This window comes from Molothrus aeneus, chromosome 9 (genome assembly GCF_037042795.1).
Source record: "Molothrus aeneus isolate 106 chromosome 9, BPBGC_Maene_1.0, whole genome shotgun sequence".
NCBI lineage: Eukaryota > Metazoa > Chordata > Aves > Passeriformes > Icteridae > Molothrus > Molothrus aeneus.
In genome coordinates this window covers 14,815,464-14,834,035 of record NC_089654.1, presented here as the reverse complement: position 1 = coordinate 14,834,035, position 18,572 = coordinate 14,815,464, and the positions used below count along the sequence as shown (strand labels likewise).

The 18,572-nt window shown below is 38.9% G+C and overlaps 1 protein-coding gene across 1 annotated transcript in view; it reads left to right on the top strand.

Moving 5' to 3' along the window:
- Window positions 1-18,572, top strand: part of COL24A1 (collagen type XXIV alpha 1 chain) — a 114,825-nt gene that overhangs the window by 68,711 nt on the left and 27,542 nt on the right. Inside the window, exons 25-37 of the mRNA XM_066556038.1 lie at window positions 1,334-1,387; window positions 3,106-3,159; window positions 3,780-3,833; window positions 4,576-4,629; window positions 10,085-10,138; window positions 10,421-10,465; window positions 10,579-10,623; window positions 11,718-11,771; window positions 14,622-14,675; window positions 15,643-15,696; window positions 15,906-15,959; window positions 17,192-17,245; window positions 17,835-17,942. Of these exons, the coding sequence (XP_066412135.1) occupies window positions 1,334-1,387; window positions 3,106-3,159; window positions 3,780-3,833; window positions 4,576-4,629; window positions 10,085-10,138; window positions 10,421-10,465; window positions 10,579-10,623; window positions 11,718-11,771; window positions 14,622-14,675; window positions 15,643-15,696; window positions 15,906-15,959; window positions 17,192-17,245; window positions 17,835-17,942 (738 nt within the window). The remainder of the gene's footprint in view (window positions 1-1,333; window positions 1,388-3,105; window positions 3,160-3,779; window positions 3,834-4,575; window positions 4,630-10,084; window positions 10,139-10,420; window positions 10,466-10,578; window positions 10,624-11,717; window positions 11,772-14,621; window positions 14,676-15,642; window positions 15,697-15,905; window positions 15,960-17,191; window positions 17,246-17,834; window positions 17,943-18,572) is intronic.

The following is an 18,572-nucleotide window of genomic DNA, read 5'->3' as shown; positions in this document are numbered from 1 at the left end:
TTGGCTGCTGCCAAGGCAAGAGACATCTCAGTTCTGACATATAATACACAAGTTCCCACACATCATATATCAGTCCAGTGGCCATAGAGGTGCCTGCTTATCTCTTTAGTTCCTTACATAAAGTGATTTGTGCAGTACTGTCAGCCTCAAAAGTAGCTGTATCACTGGCTCTTTGCCATATGTTCAAACTGTGGGATTTCCAGCATAGCTAGCAGTCCAAGAGAACAAGTAATCATAAAATCTCCACTTACTTTGCACCTGTTTTGTTAAAGGACTTGAGGCTGAACTGTATCCAGATTCTACAGATAAAGACTGCATTTTTAATTTTTTTAAGTAATGCCTTTTTATTTTCAAATTGTACTTCAGTGCCAGTGTAGTGCTACTAATGCTAGTTCCTTCTTGCACACAAAAAGATGGCAATGCCAATGTGTGAATTGACATCACTTTCTCTTTTTTTTCCTTTTTAAAGTGATACAGGCATCATACAGTTGTGTGTTATATCACTGCTGGAGCTTCCACATTTCTGCCATGTTCCAAGAGCAGTCTTGCAGTGTACTCTGGGCACTCAGTCCTTTTTCTTCAGGCTCATTGTGTCATATTTTTCACAATTAGAACCTTGTGCTATAATTTCTTTTTCTTTTAGCTTTCATAATAAAGTAGGTATTGTAAGCACTGGGAATAAGGTTTGAAAAGTATTTCCTCTCCTGTTTCCCATCCCATATGATCGTACTTGTTCTATCCAGTGGAAATTTGTGAGAAAGCCTCAGGAGAGAATTCATTTTTGAATGGCTGAAAGGCTCTGATCCTCTGACTTCAAAGGCATTTGGGGCTACTGCTCTTGAAGGGAAAATTCTGAAAACACCTGATCCAATATACGTTTGTTTTGACTGCATTTTACTTTGTTCCACTGAATTTATTCCCTTTGAAATTTGTGGTCAGACTGAAGCACTAGCAGAGCAATTATCACAAATAAATATCATTATTTATTTGTATGTTTGTAAAGCTTTTAGCAGTGCAAGGTAGAGCTGAGTGGCAGATCTGAGTTGGCAGGCTGCTATTGTGATGAAGTGGATGCAGTTTCCCTCCTGGCAGTAGCTGTTTGCAGTTGTGCTGAGATGCAGGGTCCCTGCGAGCCAGGTACCCCCTGCAGCCCCCACTGTCCCAAGGTGCCCTTAGGCTGACATGGGCTCTCTGTGAGGGAGAAATGGGCCCTGCTCTGTCTCACAGGACTCTCTGTGAGGGAGAAATGGGCCCTGCCCTGTTGCTGGAGAGCTGCTGGCCATGAACTAGTAGAGACATCATGCAAGCAAAAGTCTCCTTTCTTTGTATACAGGGATCAGCTGGCTTACCTGGAGAAGCTGGGCCATCTGGAAACCTTGGTGAAAAGGTATAATAATGGATCTGACCGCTCAGCAGCTTTGAAAACCATTGGGGTGATAAAGTACTGGTGAGAGATCATTTACTGACCGCTGTCAGAGTTAATATTCCTGTAGCTATTTCAGAGCATGGGGATTTAAATACTTGTAATCCAAATGTTCCTATATGAGGTATATATGTGATATGCTTGATTTTACTTCACAGTTAATTTGGAGTTGACAGATTTGATACCTTTCTTATATCACTTTATTATACTGCTATTGTTTCAGAGAAACTGGCATGAAACTTGTTTTATACAGTACTCACTGGTTTTGCACTACTACATAATGAAGACAGAAGTAGAAAGCTAAAACTTGGCTGTATACATGAACTGAATAAAAAAGACAAGCCTGAGTTTTGTCTGCTGTGCAGTAACAGTTGTGTTTGTGAAAGCAAACTCAACGTGACTAGAACAGTATAAACAGCTTAAGTGTATTTGACATGGTTTTATTTAGGTGAAGTATTTTAAAACTGAAAACCAGGAAGTTATTACTGGACTGCATGTCAGCTTCAATTATGATAAAAACATAATTGTTTGTCAGAATGATGCAGCACCATTTGTATTTCTTTCCTGCAGGGCTGAATTATTTCACCTAGACTGGTGTCTGCTATTTAGATATTTTATTGAGGAAGTCTTAATCTACTACTAGAAATTCCATTAAAAGCCGATTATAATTTAAATAATCTGTGAAAGGAAATACATCAGTGGAAAGCCCTGCTTTTGATTTAGACAAATCTCTTATGGTTTTAGTGATAATATCATCTTAGAATTTCATGTCGAAGGATTCTTGTTTTTCATAATTACACTTGGCCCAAAAAGATTACCTTGTGATACTGCTGCTAGTTTAGCTAGGAGGGGAAAGGCAGTAAAAGACTAATTAATTTATCATCAGCAAATGGAAGGAAGCTTCTTCATGGTGCAATAACTGGCACTGCTATGCTGTTTCTATAGAATTTATTCTTCCTCTCTTATGGATTAAGTAGTGCAAGGGTAACACATGCTATGTGGATTTAAATGACAAATGCATTTCCAGCATAATTACAGTATGCAATATAAATTATAGTGTTATTACTATGTCATGTGCACTATTTGTAATAAAAGTGTAATCTTCTGAGGATAATCTACAGCTAAGTCTGATATTTGGGCTGGATGTGACATGAATGAAAAGTGAAAGGTATGGAGTACCAGAAAACACCCTTCCTGCTTCCCCTACTGAAGTTGCTTCAGCATCTCTTGAAGGGCTGGCCTTCCTTTACAAGCTCTGCTTTCCTAACACGTACTGAAGAAAAGAGGAAGAGAGGAAAAAATTGTCTTTTTTCTTTGTTTACTGTCCTGAATTTTATGGATTAAGGAACATACTATAAATATGATGCATGCAACAGAGAGGAAACATCTTCTAGCAGTTCTCAGAGACTGATGTAGCCAAACCTCTTCTTCAGTCTTCTAGGAAAAGAGAAGACAGAGAAATTCAGTTTTATCATTTTTTTCAAAAGATGGATAGGCTTGTAGGAGGAAAGAATTCAGAAATTTAAAAAAAGAAAAATTAGAAAAGGTCTCTGCACTGTTTCTGAAGGGCAGTTCCTCAACCAATAGTGTCATGCACTGACAGGTGTACTCAGTGGACATTGGAAAAAGGGGAAGGATATTCAATGTTCTTTTCTTTTTCTTCTCTTTCTTTGTTGTTAAAGGGAGAGCGAGGCAGTCCAGGACCTGTAGGTCCTCCTGGAGACAAAGGTGTCATGGTAAGTTACAAGTAATGTAAAATCTACAGTTATGTTACTTAGAAAGGCACTTTAGTCTCCAAAACAAGAATAAATTCTCACCCTTCTAGCTTTGCAGACCTTATGGGAGAGCAGTATTTATGATGCATAGTCCCTACAAAGTTTCATTTTATGGCTTTATCCCCTCTGCAGCAGTGATTGCAAAGTGATCTGCTGAATGAAATAGCAGAGCAACTGCATTTTTGGAATATGGCTCTAAGCAGGGAAAATTAAACGGAGGGAAAGTAAAATAACCATTTCCTGTGTAAACCAGGGTAACTCAGGTTATTCTAGTAGATAGACTAGTAAATATCATCACCTCTGGTTCCACTGCCCAGCACTTCCCAAACAGCTCCTGGCTGCCACTCCTGTGGGTTCCTGCCAATCCCCCTCGTCCTAAGGCAGGACACAGCACTCCATGCAGCCCAGAGGTCACTCCCTCCATGGAAGGCTGTTGGGCTGCAGAAGTGACAGCCCACACATGTGCCCATGGCCTTGCTCTTGTTGAGGTTCTCTAGAAAATGTGCTGCAGGCTTGGCTTTTGCTATAATAGCAATGTAGATAAAACTTTTCTGTCTTTTCTATGTTTATTTTAATTCTAGGGCTATCCAGGACCTCCAGGAGGCCCTGGACCTGTGGGGCCAGAAGGATTACCTGTAGGTATAGGGTGGTGCTTTGGTTTGACATAAAATGAACTATTTTCAAATTGTCTTCTTGCTTTGGTGAAACTAAGAATGGTTTCTAGTTTGTATTGCAATCTATCAAACTGTCATGAAAATGCACCCATCCAGACAGAATCTGTTCACTTTGCCAGGATGATCTATGAGAGAGGGGAAAAATAATTATATGATTTACTCATCCATTCAAAAATCACTCCATTGAGACGAGTAGGGAAATGGAATTTTGCAAGGATGGTTAATAATTGCATAACATTTTTTAAATTCATTGGTGCCTAATACAGTATGAATAGATTCATTATGTGTTTAGTTTCATTGTTAATAAAAAATAAATTATATTCTAATCTGCTGTGTATAATTGATACGATTTATCTACCATGGGTCCTCAATACAGATAAATAAATTAACCTTTTTTCAGAATATATTCTTGCTTTTTAACATAATATTGCTGAAATACAAGTATCTTCTGAAAATTTGGGGATATTAGAAGTAATCTATCCAACAGTCACATCAGTGTTTTGTAAAAATAATGTTACATAGAGTCTGTTAATTATATTTTTCTACATAAATTCTACAAACATGATTAATTGAATTTGAACTATGAGTGAAAGTGATTGGTTTGTTTTTCTTGCACTGGTTGTTGCTCAAGGTGCATAAGCCTTGTAATTTTGAGGAACCTGTGTTTAGAAGCCAATGAATAATAAGTTTGTTTGACATGTAGGGACCTTCAGGGGCACGAGGACCTTCAGGGCCACAGGGACCTAAGGGAAGAAGAGTAAGTACCAATGCTCCTTTTGTTCCTTAGAGCAGAGAGTGGTGTGTTGCAAAGATGAATCTGGAATATAACCCATTTACAGCTGCTCCCTTTGTCCTCTGGACTGAACTCCTTTGTGCTGAAATCAGATAGATTATACTTCTATTTCCCTGGAGGAAACAATATGAATCTTCATTTCTCCTCACAGTGAAATGGGCTTTGCCATTGGTGTCAGCTGAGAGCAAAACTAGAACCAAGATGGCCACTTGACTCTTTTCTGTACACATAAACATGCAAAAGTTGTCATTTATAACTACCACTGGACTATTTCAATGTTTTAAGGTCAATTTTCTTTACCTGCATTTAGTTCTTTGGAAATACAATCAAAGTCTCTCAAAGACAGTTTTGAAGGAGACAGAAGTGTAATCAGAAGTTACTGTGTGCTAAACTTGGAACCTGCACTTGTTAGATTGTCATTGCCATTTCACTTTTATCAGGGAAATGGAAACCCTTTTTTCACTGTATACAAAACCCTGATCCAAAGCCCACATTAGTGAAGTGTCTCTCACCTCACCTACCAGCTTGACAGCATATCCATGATTCCTAAGAGACTTGTACAGCTCATACCAGGGGCTGGATCAGAGTCTCTTCACAGCTCCATTTATTCCTGATAAATATGTGTCTGTGATTTTGGCAGCACATCATGGAGTACAGTGCTTATAATTAAAGATCACTCAAAATAAATCCCAAATATCCCAAGCTGTGTGAAAGCCCAGTTTTGGAATTGTGATTTAGGCCTTTGCCTCTGCCCAGCATGACTGGGAATGTCTCATGAAGGAGGCTCTCAGAACAGACCCAGGTCCTCAGGCTCTGAGAACAAACTCCCACTGAGGCCACTGAGAATTTTATCTGCTCTCAAGATCAAAATATCGGATCAGAAGTGGAATCTCACATAAGGAAAATATCTGAGGTGCCCTGAAACCTGGGGTTTGTCATCTCTGGATTCAGAAGGAGAAGTGTCAGAAGCCAGAGCTCTGTGTGGAAGGCCTCAGAAAATGCATAGCACAGTCAGATACAGCAGTTAAATGGAAGCATATGGAAATTTCCCTTCATTGTGTGTGGAAACAACAATGTATCCTGTCTTCACAGCTGGAATCTGTGAGAAGTCTTAGAAACACTGACCCTCTACTTGTGCACTGTCACAGAATGGAATTCATTCACTTCATAAATTCTGGACCTTTCAGCAATGGTTTTGCATCCAAGCTTACCCAGCAGTTACTCCTGTGTGAGAGTGTCCAGCTGTTCACTCTGCAGTACCCCAGGAGCTCTGGCCAGCTGAAGGCAGCCTGTCTAGGAGCCTATGGACTCTCTCCCCCTGGGGATTTCAGGGAATATGCCACTGAGCACAGCACTAACTCAGAGCCTCCTCAGCTCATGCCTGGGACTTGATGCACTTGGCTAGAATCATGTGGAAGGTTTATTACACTTTATTTTTTACTGTTAATCTTATGAAAACACAGAGGGAGAGCACCATTTTGTAGATACTTCAATGGCAGAATGCCACTGAGGGTGAATGTATCAATATGTAGGAGAAAGAATTTCTTTCCATGACCAGAGGGAAGAAATGCATTAGTCTGGAAGCCTGGCAGTGTAAGCAGCCATGAAGTCATTGTTGCATGATCTTCTGTTGTCTTTGCTAATGTGTGACATAAACTACAACATCAGAGACTGCTTTCACTTCATGCCATAATCTTGGACTAACTCAACTGTAGTTCCTAGTTTGAAAGGAAGAGATTCTGTATCATTAGATTCATTTCATAAGTGAGACCTGGGCAAAATTCCCAACAGGTGCTAAAATTCTTGACATTTAGTATTCTTCAGATTGGCATTTGGTATTTTAAGGCTCAAAAGAAGTAATTTTTCTGCTCTTAACTTTCCTGGAATGCAGATCATGAAATTTGGACTTGAAAATGCAGATAAATGACACAGTGAACTGTTGTAAATTTAGGGTCAGGCAGCAGCAACTCATGTCTCTAGCAGCCAGTAGGGTTGTCCCTGGCTTAGTGGTGTCTGTACTGGCATGAAGAACCTCAGCTGCCTGAGGACATCTGTGCTTTGTTTTAATGAGTGATATCTTTCATATTTCTCACAGGGAATATGGAACTTAGCAAATTGTGTGCAGTTGTGAAACAAGTGTCCAGTATCCAGGGTGGTTCATTGATAGCTGAATGTTTGTGTCTTAATTGTTTGAAGGAAGTGAGAGTAAATTGATGTAGTTTTCTAATATTCTTCCATATCAGCCCCAAAAAGAGAAGTAGCTATACATTGTGTTTGTGTTATTTCTGCTTTCTGGTATTTTGGAGACAGGACGAGAAAGAATAAAAATAGTTAAATTGTGCTTTTTCACCTTCTTAGATGAACTTTTTCTCAGATTATAATCCTAGAGTTTTCATTGTAAAATGTTCCATTTTAGAAACAGAGCAGAACCCTTGCCAAAGAAAAAAGCAGTAGCACTCATTTGGCAGCCTCACTCCCCAGCTCTTTTGGAACCTAATTTAAATAACAGCAGGCAAATCAAGTATGTCTCTCATTCTGTACTAGCTATAGTAAGAAATTGTGCAATCCAATTCATCTCTGCCAATAAGGAGTCACACCATACTATTTATAGGAATGTTATTGTGTGCTTTTGTCAGGATATTAAATTGCCTTTCCCTTGGATTCCTGCCCTTTGTTCTGTGGCTGGCTAAAGGAAGACATGGCCCAGAGGATCATGTTGCTTTCTCTTACTTTGCTTTTAATTCAGAGTTATATAGTAGAAGGTTGGTGTTTTAAATGGTAGACCTTTTTGCTTAACTGTTAGTGATCAGATCGGTTGTCATGGGCTGCCATGAACTCCAAGGTGAACTCAAGGTGAACTCCACTGAAATGGAGATCTGTGTGAGTGCCAGAAAGGTTTTGGTGTGTTATGTGCATAGCACAGACTAAGAATCTTGTGCAGTCTTCTGACAGGCCTGTTTCTCAAACTGCAAGCTATCATCCTCTTCATGATTAAAATTATGTCAGAAGTGTTGAAAGACTTTATCTGGTAATTCTGAATGATAGAAGATAAAACCTAGAAAGGCAATTCCTTATTACACAAATCTGTAAAATGGAAACCTGTCCTTTTTCTTTCTTGAGTATCTATTCTTGGGATTCTATCCTCTGGTTAGCCCTGTGGAGAACAACAAGGAGAAATGACAGGTCACATATCTAAAAAGTCTGAGAAAATCTAAAACTATCCCGCAATTGCTTAACTTTATGCTGTCAATTTCCCCTTTCCTTGTGTTGCCATAGGTGGTTCCTCCATGGGTCTTCCTTGAGCTTCTGTCCCTTCCACCCCCCCAGCTCAATGACCTGTCCTCACTCCATCTCAGTTTCTTCTTGTCCCTTCTCCTCCTGTTCTTTGAGACATTTCAGATCAGGGAACAATAAACCTGCCAAATCTGCCTTGAATTTTCATCACAACTGATATCTGTGTTACAGATAGCAGTGACAGAAAAAAGTGAAGAGCAGTAAGTTGAAATTAATTTGATTGAGACATTTAGCTTTCTTTTGAATTATGCTATAGAGTAATTCAACAACTGAGTTACCCAATTGCATAATCTCAACATGAGTCCCAATATAAATGTTTTTATAAAAGCCCCCTTTGAAAACACCACTAGTGTTTCATTTCTAATTTCTGAGGGCACTGAAGTCACAGATTTTTTTCCATAGACTTCAGTATTGTTTGATTTGGGACCTTTCACATTGAGTGCCATGTGGCAGCTCAGTGTTTTCTTCTGTAGCCTCTTTTCCTCTCTAGCCCAAAGAAATGCCTGTAACTGCTCAGTCCTGGTTTATACCAGAACAAAAAAGGTGGCCAGACTGGGCCAAGGATTGCCTCACAAAAGCTGTGTCCCAAACTACAGAGTCTCTGTACAGCTCTCCCTGCCTGCCCTCTTTCCTTTTCCTATGCTTTCTGTGTTCCTCTGTGCTGGCCAGAAGTAGCAGTGCTGAAATGATGACAGATGAATTCTCATGGGATATTTCTGGCTTTGCCAGGGGTTGTGGTTATCTATCAGCTCACAGGAAAGGCCTGTTCCTGAGAGGTTTTCATTTCAGGAGAAAAGCCTAAATGATTCTGGATACACTCTGGTCCTGAGTTACCAGTCAGCCATTTTCCCTTTTGCTCCAGAGAAAAGTGTTCCAAGAGAGGTTTTGATATTGATCAGTCAGCCCGAGTCAAAGACAACAAATTCTGGTATGTTTTTTCTCAAAATATTCAAGAGAGATATGGAAGTCACAGATATTTTTTGGAGGGAAAGTAAACTAAATTAACTCAGATGTGCTTCCAACAAAGTCATTTTACAAGCCCCTATTATTATCATTTAGAACAGTTATGTGATTGAAAATCAGTCATGATTGGATGCCCTTCACTGTAAAACATGACCCAAGATGTCAGGTTCTCTTCAATTCAGAAATTCACCATAGAAATGGAGACTGTTTTCCTCCAGGCACTGCCATAGTAGTGTACTAACTCCTTCTGATGCCAGCCCAGCCCAAATGCCACCAGGAAAGTTGTTGTGTCTTATCCTCCCAATGCACACTGCTGTAAAGAGCCTGTCTTGATACTTATCTAGCTCTTCCTAGGAAGTGGTCATTAGTTGTAAGTTGTTATTAACTGATTTTAAATTAATGTTCCATACCTAAACAGTCATGGTTTTTAGAATTATGGAAATAACTTCCTAAGTCAGCATGGATAAAATATTATTTTCTATTTTGCTCATGATATATATAAGGATTTTTCATTTGCTTGTAAGCTTTTGAATTTGGATTCCCAATCTAAATAATAAAACTCTGAATGTTTTGGCAATAGGTATTTGCTATATTATGCTACAATAATATAACAGGTTATCTTTGTTCATCTATTGCTTATAAAAAAAAACATTTTAGTCTAACAATAGACCACAATAGTTCACAATTATAAATTTCTTCTAATCTTGCCTCAAACTGGTTTACTAGTGGAAGAATTTTATCTGCTTTTTTTAGTCTTACTAGCAAGATTAATTTTTGGATATACATCTTATAATGTGCTCAAAAGCAACTGCTCTATATATGCAGTGATCATCTAAATCCCTCTAAGACCATGTCTGTTGCTTGAGTACAAGGTGGATGAAAAAAAGAGCAGAAAATATCAGCCTGCCATCTGGCTCCAGCAGGGACACTGAATGTTTTGTTTACATACTTTTTAAAAAAACCTTTCTTCTTAAGTTCATAATTCAACAAACCAGAAACTTATTTTATTCTTTGAAGCTTTATTTCACACTTGACACATAATGAGAATTGGTTTTCCTGCCAACAAAATGTTTCCACTCTCCTAAAGCTTATGTAACATCTCCTTAATGACAAGCAAAAATAATGCATAATTAGTATTCCAAATCACTTGTTCAATATTCAGGGGCCAAGAGGTCTCGATGGTCCTCCAGGAGAGCTGGGAACAGAAGGTGTTAAGGTGAGTGTTTGCATTGCTCAGTACTATATAAAACACTGAAGCAGACCATAACAGATGAAAATAAACAACCAAATAACCCTCCAGCCCATCATGGCAGAAGCCAGAGAGTTCCATTTAATCTAAGATATTTGCAAATTTCTGGCTTTTCCAGGTACATTGAGGTATTTTCTGTAGTTACCCAGCATTTTAACTCACAGTAACTGCATGCAGCTTATCAGGAAAATGTATGTAGAACTTACACATTGTTAATAACAATAAATAACATTGTTTGTTATTTATCAGGGAGAAAGAGGTGATCCAGGAAAGAAAGGAGTGCCTGGGCTCATTGTAAGTATTGGAGCCAGTGCTTGCAGTAAGCTTTAACACAGTAACTGATTTCTGAGCTGCGTTTGGAAATTACTTGAAGCCAGCATTGTCCTTTGATTTTTCTCTTTAACCAGGGTAAAGCTGGAAATCCAGGAGAGAGAGGAGATCAGGGTGCACTTGTGAGTATGAAATTCACTAGTACTTCTACCAAAAAGAAATCCAGAAAATCTCATACTTTGTTTGACACTTGGGTATGAGGAAGTTTATCTATTTCAGAGCAGCTGGAAAACTTTGACAGTTTGCATTTATTCATACAAAGAACCAGGGACAGAAGTGCAGTTTTAAGGATAAAAGTCTTTGTAACATAGAACAATAAGTCTTTGATAGAATTTGGGGTAGGTGTGTGTTATCAATGTAGGGATAAATGTAGAAATGTGTTAAATGAATATCATGTATAGAAGAAAATTCCTTCTTTTAGTGCTTTTTTGGATGGAAATCTAATGTGTTCTATTTGAGGCTTTTTTTACAAAGCAGGTTATCAGTCAGTCCAAATTGTACTGGATTTTCAACAAAGAGGGAAGCAAAAAACCAAAAATAAAGCAGGAATGATGGTGATTTTGTTCTGCAGTTGAAACTCAAAATGTTGATTGTCATCATACTTCTCTTGCCTCTTCTGCTCAGATTTAGGAGCTTGTTGCCTCTCACATTTGACACAAGGGGTTTTCATTTCCTCTTCATTCACTAGAACTTTTAGATGTATTTATATACACAGAAATAAATGAAGCAAAACCTCATTAGGCTGAAATGATGTCTAATAGCACATTTATTGCAAAGTACAGGATAGAGATCTATTACTCCTACAGCTACAGTTTCTAGAAGACAGTGTGAGAAAGAAATGCTATGAGAAAGGTTGAGCAGAGAGAAAAGTGTGCTCTGAACCTTCCTGATTATCTAAAATACAGCCCCTAGGGCAGTTTGGACACACAAGCAGCACATGGATCTAGGGAGAATTACAATGAACTGGTAAATGGTGGCTCAGCTAAGATTCATTTGTATGTAAAAGAAACTGAGGAAGGACTTACTCAGGACTCCCTCACCTGCTACAGAAGCCAGTGATATGTCAGTGCATGCCAACCAGAAAAAAAGGCCACACATACTTCATGGGTGTTTCTGTGTTAGTTACTGTGTGAGCAAAAACAAGAGAGGAAGTGGCCGTGCTCAGAATATGAAGGAGCTTCTTTCCAGTGATTTTTTATTTTATTTTAATCTTCAGGGTTTGCTTGGGCCTCCAGGAGCCACAGGAGACAGAGGACCAGTGGGAGAGCCAGTAAGTTGATCCTTATGCCTGTTCAAAGTTTTTCCATGTATTTATTATACAAGCTCCCTGACAACTCAAGCTCCATTTTACTGAGATCCAGTATTTCCAGCTGTGGTTAGGTAGGAATTGTGGAGTGATTGCTCCAAAACTGCAGACCTGGAGTCTGCCTCCCTTGCTTAGTGTAACTTGTTCATAGAGACCTGTTAATCTTGTTGGGAAGCTCTGTAGTAAGGGGGGCACAACACAAGAGAGCATAACAGAGCATAGACCACGATATAATGTGGCTTTACCCCACATTGAGGTAGAAATCTGTGTTATGAATTGGGTAAATGTATGTGGCAATACTTTAGTGGTGTTTTCTTAGGCAAACCTTAGGATTGTTGTTCAGGAACACAGGGACCACATCTATTTGGCAGGTTAAATTTTCAAGAAGAGCCTGCTGCAATAAACCTCAGACATTCCTCTGCTGGATGGATTCTTGTTACTGTGTCAAAGCCACACTCACTTTAGTGTGGCTGATATTGTTACAGAAGATCAGGAAGAACCTGAAGCAAATAAATGCACTGAACTGCAAGATATAGCTGTGACAGGAATAGTATTGCAGCACCATCTCTGGGGGTAAATCAGATTATGTAAATACAGTAAAAGAATATATGCTGCCTAAGAAGAATTTGGGAGAAGGCTCCCATTTTCTGGTGCAGAAATCTAATAGAGTTGTTAAAAACTGTGTGTTTACATTGCTTCTGGAGAGTCATTTTGCACAGTAAATTGCACATAGGTAATTTAAATCTCGAAAGTGAAATGTTGATAAAAATTGTACTAATTTTAGTATTATTAGTATTTAGTATTTTTATAATATTATTTCTACTAATCCATGCTTACAGAAAGTAATTACACATTTTGAGGGGTAGAAAAACCCCAAAAAATTTTCTTTAGGATAGGATTGCATATTTAACTTGAGCTCAAAATGGGAATGGCAAAATATTTCACAGAATATGTGTTTTTGCCAATAGTTATCATTGGATTCTTGTTACTTCGTCTCTTTCATTTATTATAGCTTATCTTCATGTTGCAGCATCTAAGAGCCTTACAATGAAAGGTTTATATGTCAAATTCCTGCCATTTTCTGGCCAAGTCCGAATTTTCAAATCCAATAGCATGCCTGTCTGCCTTACCTAATCTAAGTGGTCTACATTTCTCTGTGCTCACCATCATAGAAACTACATGTTCACTGTCAGAAGAAAAACTTATCCTGTGAACAAGGTATCTTTTTCTATCAAGTGCTGAAAGAGTAAAATGTCTTCAGAAGAAGGTCTGTGGAGCTAGAAAGTGATAAAATGACAGAAGATATTGCACAATAAAATGCATGGCTCTTTTTTAGCTGCCTGTCCAAGCAGCTTGATTTCATCCTCTGTCAGCTGGTCACTGTGTGAAAGCCAGCTGCTGAGCTTTTCTGGCCCTGTCACCAGTTCTACAAAGAGCAGAAAAGCCCTAATTTTTGGTGGAGGAGCCGAGAAATGTGAGCAATTAGAACTATTTGTATTAACGGGATTGATCTAAACTGCACTCAAACTTTATCTACTTGTCAGACATTTCAGTAAAATCCTTTGCAAATTACCTGATAATAATGGTTAAAAGGAGTTCCTATATTGCTATAAAATTTTGGCTTCTGAAAGTCTCAGGAGAAAGATACATTTCTGATCCAGCAGCCTTATCTCCATGGTAATATGAAGAAATACTTGATTTGTGAAGCAAACTGAAGCTTTGTGACACTTGCCTAGTGGAATTTCATGGAGTTTCTGCAGATGAAAATCAATTAACTTAGTTTAGGACAAAGTCAATTATCAAGTAACTGCAGTTTTAGTTGTTCATATTTAAATGAAGATAAAAGGTAAAATAGATGCATCTGCTGGAATTCTGATGATAAGATGCAATTTACATTGTTTTTACAAGGGAAGAGAAGATTCACAGGTCATCAGGAGGAGCAAAACCATATGCAGAGTCTGTAAGAGGAAGTGAGACAAAATAAGAGTAAATATTTGTTTAAATGGCTTCTGTCATAAATAGAAGCAGCATCTTTCTTTTGCATGAGAATTGTAGATCAAGAAAATGTTTTGAATTTAGAATGTGTTTAGACACAGATGAATCCCAAAGGGATAAATAGATATGAACTTCAGGGAAGTTCAAATACTGGTTACATGCAGAGAGCTGATTTGTCTGGACCTACATTCCCAGTGGCTGTGGAATCAGCAGTAAGCTGTTACAGGCAGCTTCTGCTCCCAGCACACAAATCCTGCCCTCTGAGCTCAGATCTTACATGTGCAGAGAATTTGAACATGCCCCTTTGGGAAATGATCCCTGGCTTTACTGCAGTACATTTACTCCTTACATGTAAGGCTTATCATAAAATGCTTATGCTGTAGTTATCAATATTACTAAGAAGGCTCCAGCCTTTAGTCTGTTATGCCTCAGTGACTGTCCTGTCCATGGTGAGGTAGTTGTTTTCAGTTAATTCCAAACCAGACTGTAGGCTTTTCCACAAAGCAAACCAGACAGTCTAACAAACCTTAATTAAACAAAGTCTCAGCTAGTCAAGAGAAGAGCTTAGTTCAGATAATAATTTATTTTTGATCTAAAAGAAAAGACATCTGTGCTATTATTTGAGATGTTATTTCAGTGCATCAAGGTTGGTACTGTATGCCATCATGGGACTTGGATACACTGTTGGATTCAGGAGGAAGGACAATGAAATACATTTCTTTATTCCAGTTGGAAGAGTTGTGAAGAGACAAATTGAACACACTACAATGTAATTTAATGTTAATTGAATAATGCATCCAAAATTTTGTTTCATGCCAGGGTCCAAGAGGACAACCAGGGGATGCTGGCCCTATTGGAGAAATGGGTTTTGAGGTGAGATTTTAATCACTAATATAGCAATTACAAATACTCAAACAACTAACTAATCCTGGACAATATGTTTATAAAAAATTTATATAAACCTGCAGCTGACTTAAATATCATGAGCTTATCAGAGACTCTTACTTAAAGCTGTTACCAAAGAATGTCTAAAATAAGTAGCTTGTTCTGTTGTAAGCACTGTCTTTGAGCATATAGTTACAACATTTGTCATAGAAGGTGAATGCTTAATTGAGCAAACATTTTTTTTTGAAAGCACTGTTCTCCCTGCAATTAGCAGTAAAACACCATTAATCATATGTTATTTCAATTTGTAGATAAAGGAAAGCAGCTGTAGAAAGCCTTCTTGCTCACTTCTGCTACTGTTTTTTGCTTTATTTTTAATATTTCATTGAGAGAAATGTGACAGAATGTATTAGCAGCATTTGTAATCAAGTACCTGAGGGATGAGCTCACTTAGAGCAGTAGGGATTTGGCTTATTCAAAGTTCTTCCTCAGTCACCCAAAATCCAGACTTCTGATTTAACTACCAAGGTTTATGTGTAAACTTTACAAAAAGCAGTCTGATATCATCAACTCATTAGGGGCTGAGGCCTTCAAGAAGGGTCTAGTTCTCCAAAGGCTGTGTCTACTTGGCTCCAAGCCTAAACAGAGCTGAAGTTGTCAGTCAGATTTGCAGAAGATAGATGCTTGCTCAGCAGTAATTTATGGTGAAAGGTACAGGCTTAGGGGTACTGCTGAGTCTTCAATATATTCCTGACCCACCCTATATTTCCTCTATTCTTTCTTTTCTGTTTGTCTCTAGAAAAAACAAAGAACTATGTTGTCTTGATTTGATTTTTCAGACATTCATCTTTCCCAGTGTCTCAGGCCATTCTTCTGCTTCAGTTTTGGGTGTATTATTTAGTTGTTGCAAAATTATTATTGGTGATCATGTAACAGTAGCTCTTGTACCATGCAGGGACCTCCTGGCCCTGAAGGAGAACCTGGTCTGCAGGGGGAACCAGGCACAAAGGTAAATGTTGAAATAATTCTCTCTTAAGATATTTATATTTTCAAATTCTCATAAAAGCAAATCAGAGACATCTGATTCATTAGCCAAGTAGACAGTAACGGACCATTAAGAGATACTGTTATTGTCATGATGACTCCATCAGCTGTAAACCCTCTCATTGTTACAAATATTGTCCTTTAAAAATGAGTGATTTTCCTTGTGATATCCAGGGAGACGTTGGACCTGCTGGGAAGGCTGGAGAACCAGGTGACCAAGGTTTGAGGGTAAGCTCTGGATGCAAATCTTCCACAACAGAGAAGTTATGAACAAAGTGAAGGTTGAGAAATCTTGATTTAACAGAAGAATTCAATAAGAACCTATTTTCTTCAGCCTCTTTTTTTAAAAGAAAAAAAAAAAACCAAACAAAAAACCAGTGTAATATTGTAGCAAGGTAAAAAGAGTATTGACTGGGGAAGGGTGGCTTGAGAGCGACTTGGAGATGCTGGTCAACAGCCCATCTGAACATGAATCAGCAGTGCCCAAGTGGCCAATGAAAAGAAGGCCAATGGCCCCCTGGCCTGTGTCAGCAATGGTGTGGCCAGCAGGGCAGGGCAGTGAATTTTTCCCTGCACTTGGCACTGGTGAAGGTGCACCTTGAACTTTGTGTCCAGTTCTGGGTCTCAGTTCAAAAGAGGACATTGAGGTGTGGAGCATGTCCAGAGAAGGACAATGGAGCTGCTGAAGCACAGATTTTGCAGTTGGGAGAGCACGGGTTGTTTAACCTGAGGAAAAGGAGGCTCCTATCTCTCTACAGCTACCTGAAAGGAGGCTGTAGTGAGGTGGGGGTCAGTCTCTTCTGCCAGCTAACAAAGGACAGAATGGATGGCCTTAAGTTTTACCAGGAGATGTTCAGATTGGAACCTTCAGATTAGAAGGAAGATTTTCACTGAAAGAATGGTTAGGCATTGGAATAAGTTGCCATGGGAGGTGGTGGAGTCACAGTCTCTTGAAGTGTTTGAGTGGCATCTGGGTGTGGCACTTGGGAATGTGATTATGGTGGTGCTGGGCTGATGGTTGGACTCGATGGTCCTGAAGCTTTCTTTCAACCTTGATGATTCTGTGTGATTCTGTGATTATAATGTTGAAATATTTCTAATGGTAAATGGCCCTACAGTAAACATACCAATACAGTAGTTATCCACATAAACATGGAAGTTTCAGGACAGAACTGGTATATTTTTGAGGTTACTGTAATTACATGTTATATACTCTGAATCCAAACAAAATCTCAGTGCCACTGACTAAATCTCCAGGGTTATATGGGCATAGTATTGCCTCATTTTTCTAATGCTGATCATCTTGTATGTTTTCTTGCATTGAATATTCATGGACTGTGACACTGAAGATAAATAAACTGTAACAGCAACTAAAAGTTGTCTAAAAGATAATAAACATATATAAAACTAGTCAAGAAATATAGGCAATAACTTTGTTTTCAACTGCTTCTTTCTATAAGGGTGAACCAGGGCCTCCAGGAGAAGATGGTGTTCAAGGAAAAGATGGCCCAAAGGTACATTAAATTTTTGCAGCAGATTTAAAGTACTCTTATTAGCCTAAGGACCCAAATCTCCTTTTTTATCCTAGGTCAGCACCAGATCAACTAAACCCATTGAGTGCACTTAGTTTTAACACAGGAGGTCCTGTAAAGTACAGACTTTTCTGTATCTTTTGGGTACATACATAGCTTGAAAAGGCTGCACAGCTGAATGGTTTGACAAAGAAAAGCAAGTTTTGCCTGAGTACAGCTTTTGTCTCTGGTGACTAAAGTGCTGGAGGAAGCAAGCCCAAGGCTGCTCTGCTCCCCAAATTAGATCAGTTCTGTGCCAGGGACTGTGACAGGTGCCAGCACAGGGGATGTCATAGAGAACAATCTCAGATACTTGGTGATGGATGAGGCAAAATGTGGCTGTAGGAGTGTAGGAATGGGATAGAAAGGGCTTTACCCTAACTTAGAGCCTGATCTGAATTTGACTAGTAAGGTTTACATCAGGGCTTTTTTTTCAAACTCAGAGATCCAGAATTCCCTTTCCTTATGAACAAGTAATTCTGTAGAAGCAGGCTGACTAAGGGATTTTTGGGGGTTTTTTACTGTGTTTTAGGGAGACCCTGGAGACCAGGGACTTGTTGGAGAAGGTGGTGAAAAAGGAGAGATGGGATTACCAGGAATTGCTGGGCCCCCTGGTGAACCCGGCCTAATGGGAATTCCTGTAAGTGTTTTCTGGTTGAAATTGACTTCTTGCTTGTTTGCTTTTAGTAAACAAAGTTAATTTTTCATTCTTCCTTTATTTTTGATTTTTTCTGGTTTTCTATGTAATTGGAGATGACTGTATTTAAATAAGCTTCCAATGTCGTTCAGGATTGGTAGAGAGAGGAGACAAATGCTTTTTCTATCTTAAATATGGGACCTCTTGGCAAATAGTGATTCCTCACCATCTGTCATCCAGACACATGTACCACACAACCTGGAGCCTCTCACTTCAGCTCTCTCCTCTCCAAACAATGTGGCATCAAACATACACAGATCAAATAGTAGACAAGCATTAGAATTCACAGACAACATTGTTAGATCAGTTTGCCTATTTGTTCTGGCATCACTCCTAGCAACTAAAATCCATCCATGAAACTACATACAACTCCTTCATGAGAACAATTTTGGAGCACAGCTTCCAAAGCAACTATTGTAGCTTTAAATCAGACCAGCTTCCCTTACCAAAAACCATCATGTTCTCACCTGCAGTCCTCTGGCTGCCTTCTGTGCAGCTCTTGTGTGATGGTGGGGTCTGACAAAACATTGGTTGGAGCTCCAGCTGTTCATGGCTGGTAGCACTGTCCACTCT